The sequence below is a fragment of the Vigna unguiculata genome, chromosome 4, assembly GCF_037176805.1.
Source record: "Vigna unguiculata cultivar grain cowpea cultivar isolate G323 ecotype 2 chromosome 4, ASM3717680v1, whole genome shotgun sequence".
NCBI classification, from domain to species: Eukaryota; Viridiplantae; Streptophyta; class Magnoliopsida; order Fabales; family Fabaceae; genus Vigna; species Vigna unguiculata.
The window spans coordinates 2073020-2075708 of record NC_140795.1 but is presented as its reverse complement, the minus strand read 5'-3'; the positions used below and the strand labels follow the sequence as shown (position 1 = coordinate 2075708).

General features: G+C 33.5%; 1 protein-coding gene across 1 annotated transcript; it reads right to left on the bottom strand.

Annotated features, from left to right (window-relative positions):
* Positions 1 to 723: 723 nt before the first annotated feature.
* Positions 724 to 2689, bottom strand: LOC114181473 (protein CUP-SHAPED COTYLEDON 1-like). The gene is made up of 3 exons (XM_028067941.2): positions 2340 to 2689; positions 1529 to 1794; positions 724 to 1421 (listed from the first exon to the last, which is right to left on the bottom strand). Exons 1-3 carry the CDS (start codon positions 2491 to 2493, stop codon positions 867 to 869), a joined length of 975 nt encoding a protein of 324 aa, XP_027923742.2. The 5' UTR covers positions 2494 to 2689; the 3' UTR covers positions 724 to 866.

Sequence of the window (2689 nt, the reverse complement as noted above, 5' to 3'; positions counted from 1 at the left end):
TTTTTTTTTAATTTATATGTAATGATTTTAACTTACATATATATAAATTTATTTTAGTTTATTAATTGCATACACATCTATTCATCCATATCCTTTATTTTCATATGCATAACTCCATGCTGAGGTTACAAGACAGAAATGGATTATATGATTGGTAGAACATCATTTTTCTTTTCATGCATTATTTAAACTTTAAAGGGTTAAATATGTTTTTGTTCCCTTAATTTTTAGTGAATTTTGAAATTAGTCCATTTAAAAACTTTGGACCAATTTAGTCCTTTATCTTTTGAAATACGTGAATTTAGTCATTTTAATCAAATTTTGTTAGGTTTATTTGATGTTTCGTATGTATTTTAGGATTGTATTTGAGTTGTTTATACTATTTGACATATTTTTACTTTAATATTAAGTCAAATACTATTATGAAACGCGCCTGAAATATCAAATAAACTTAACAAAATTTTATTAAAAGGACTAAATCCACGTATTTCGAAAGATGAATGATTAAATTGGTCTAAAGTTTCGAAATGGAGTAATTCTAAAATCTACAGAAAGTTAAGGGATCAAAACATATTTAACCCTTATTTAAACAATACGAACAAGGTTTTTTTCTCTATTTTTTATGTTAAAATTACTAAAACATGAAATTTCAAGATAATTGAAATAGTTCCTCTTCGTGATAAAACACTGAAGGAGTTTGACAGTGATTTAAAAAGCAATCTATTTTGGCAGCTAATAATCACAATAAAAGAGCTAGGTTTTACAACATCAGTGACTGTGTTGAGTTTGGAAATGGTGGTGTTTTATTTATGGGGGTTGGAGGGTTGATGTAATTACACAATGTTAGTTTCCTGATTTGAACAGATTCACCAAATGGAGTCCAAATTGAATGGTTGCTCCTGTTGTTGTTGTAGTTGCTGCTGTGGCAAACACTCTTGAACTTTTGAAGAAGATGATGCTGTCAGATTTGAACTTAGTTCAGTTCCAACTTGGGAAACTCCTTCACCCATAAATGGTGCAAAATGATCTGTAGCTACTGCTGCTGCTTCTCTCTGTTGATAATTTCTAAGTTGCAATGCCTTGAGAAGCAAAGAATTTACAGAAGAAATACTTGGACTCAGCAACCCAGAAGGCCATGGCAGAGATGTGAGAGAGGGAACCTGAACCTGAACCTCACTTGCAACTGCCCAATTCATGGCCAAGTTCATGTTTGTGTTAACACTGTTATTACTCAGATCAGCATTCATAAAACTGTGCCCTGAAGAATTTGCAATGCTGTTTAGATTAGGAAGCTCAACATCACCAAATTCATTCACCATTGAGACTGTGTCACATGGAGAATCTGGTTGTGATGAGTTTGCTTGCTGTGGTTTCTTCACCAGTAAGCTCTTCTGGAAAACCCTGCAAACCACCCATTCATCCTACAAAAGGAAACATCGTAACACAAAGTTGATTTTCTCAAACCACAAAACCTAATTGAGTTGAAATGTTGGTGAAATTAATGTGATGCATGCATGAAGTTACTAACCTTGGAAGGTCTCAGGTGATGCTTGTTTTCGAGTCTATATTCGTGCATGACCCAATTACTTTTCTCTCCCCTTGGAGCTCTACCCCTATAGAAGACTAGGGTTTTCTTCATTCCGACCAAAACACCAGTACGAAAAATTTCTTTGTCTTTTCCTGTTGTTTTCCAGTAACCTGATTCTGTGGCTCGGTTTGTCCGAAGTCCAGTTGGATACTTTCTGTCTCTTAAGCTAAAGAAGTACCACTCCTTTTCCCCCATGGAAGCCTTACCTGTTCCATCACAACATCAATTTTTTGTATTTTTTTGAAAAAAAATTATTGTTAAGGATATTACACATTATATCATCGTATGCATGAGTTGTAAGCCACACTGCAGAAATAGAATGGATCAAACATTCTATTCTGTGTAAAAGAACAAAGACTGTGTTGATTAATATTTGGTTGATGAAACTGAAAAGTTTGTGAGATTTATCAGTTGCAGAGAGTGAAATACAATGTTTTGTATATATGTATCAGTTAGAAATTCAAGTTTCTGGGGTGAAAGAAACTGAAAAATTATTATGAAATCAATCCATTCTGTTTTTTCCTTCTGATTAATTCCAAATTTCTCTTTATAGATATTTTTCCATCAATATATCAATAAACAAAGAGATTTTGTGCAGAAAAACCAAAGCCTCAGATTAATTAATTAAATTGAAAAGAAACAACATAGATAATCATGTAGCCATATATATATACAACAAAATACAGAAGCTAGTATATTTGAAGGAGAGTTAGATAACAAGAAATCATGCATATGCTGAGAAAAGAATTACCTGGTAGGTCCCATGGTTCAGATTTGTTGAGATCAACGACTGCTATAGCTCTGGATGTGAAGCTAGAATCAGAAACCTTCTTTGTAAGATAACATGTGATGAGTTCTTCGTCCGTAGGATGAAACCTGAATCCAGGAGGCAGATTTTCCTCCATCAGATCGATGAAACCAGCAGCAGCAGCAGCAGTAGCAGATTCTGATACCCTTCAACTGAAGAAGCTTAGTTTAAAGGTTTAAAGAAAGTTCAAAGTAAGCTCAATAACACCATGAAGATGAGTTTTTAAAGGCCTCTTCAACTTTATGGTTTTATTATATATTCACCCTTCAACCAGAAGCATTTCACACACACTC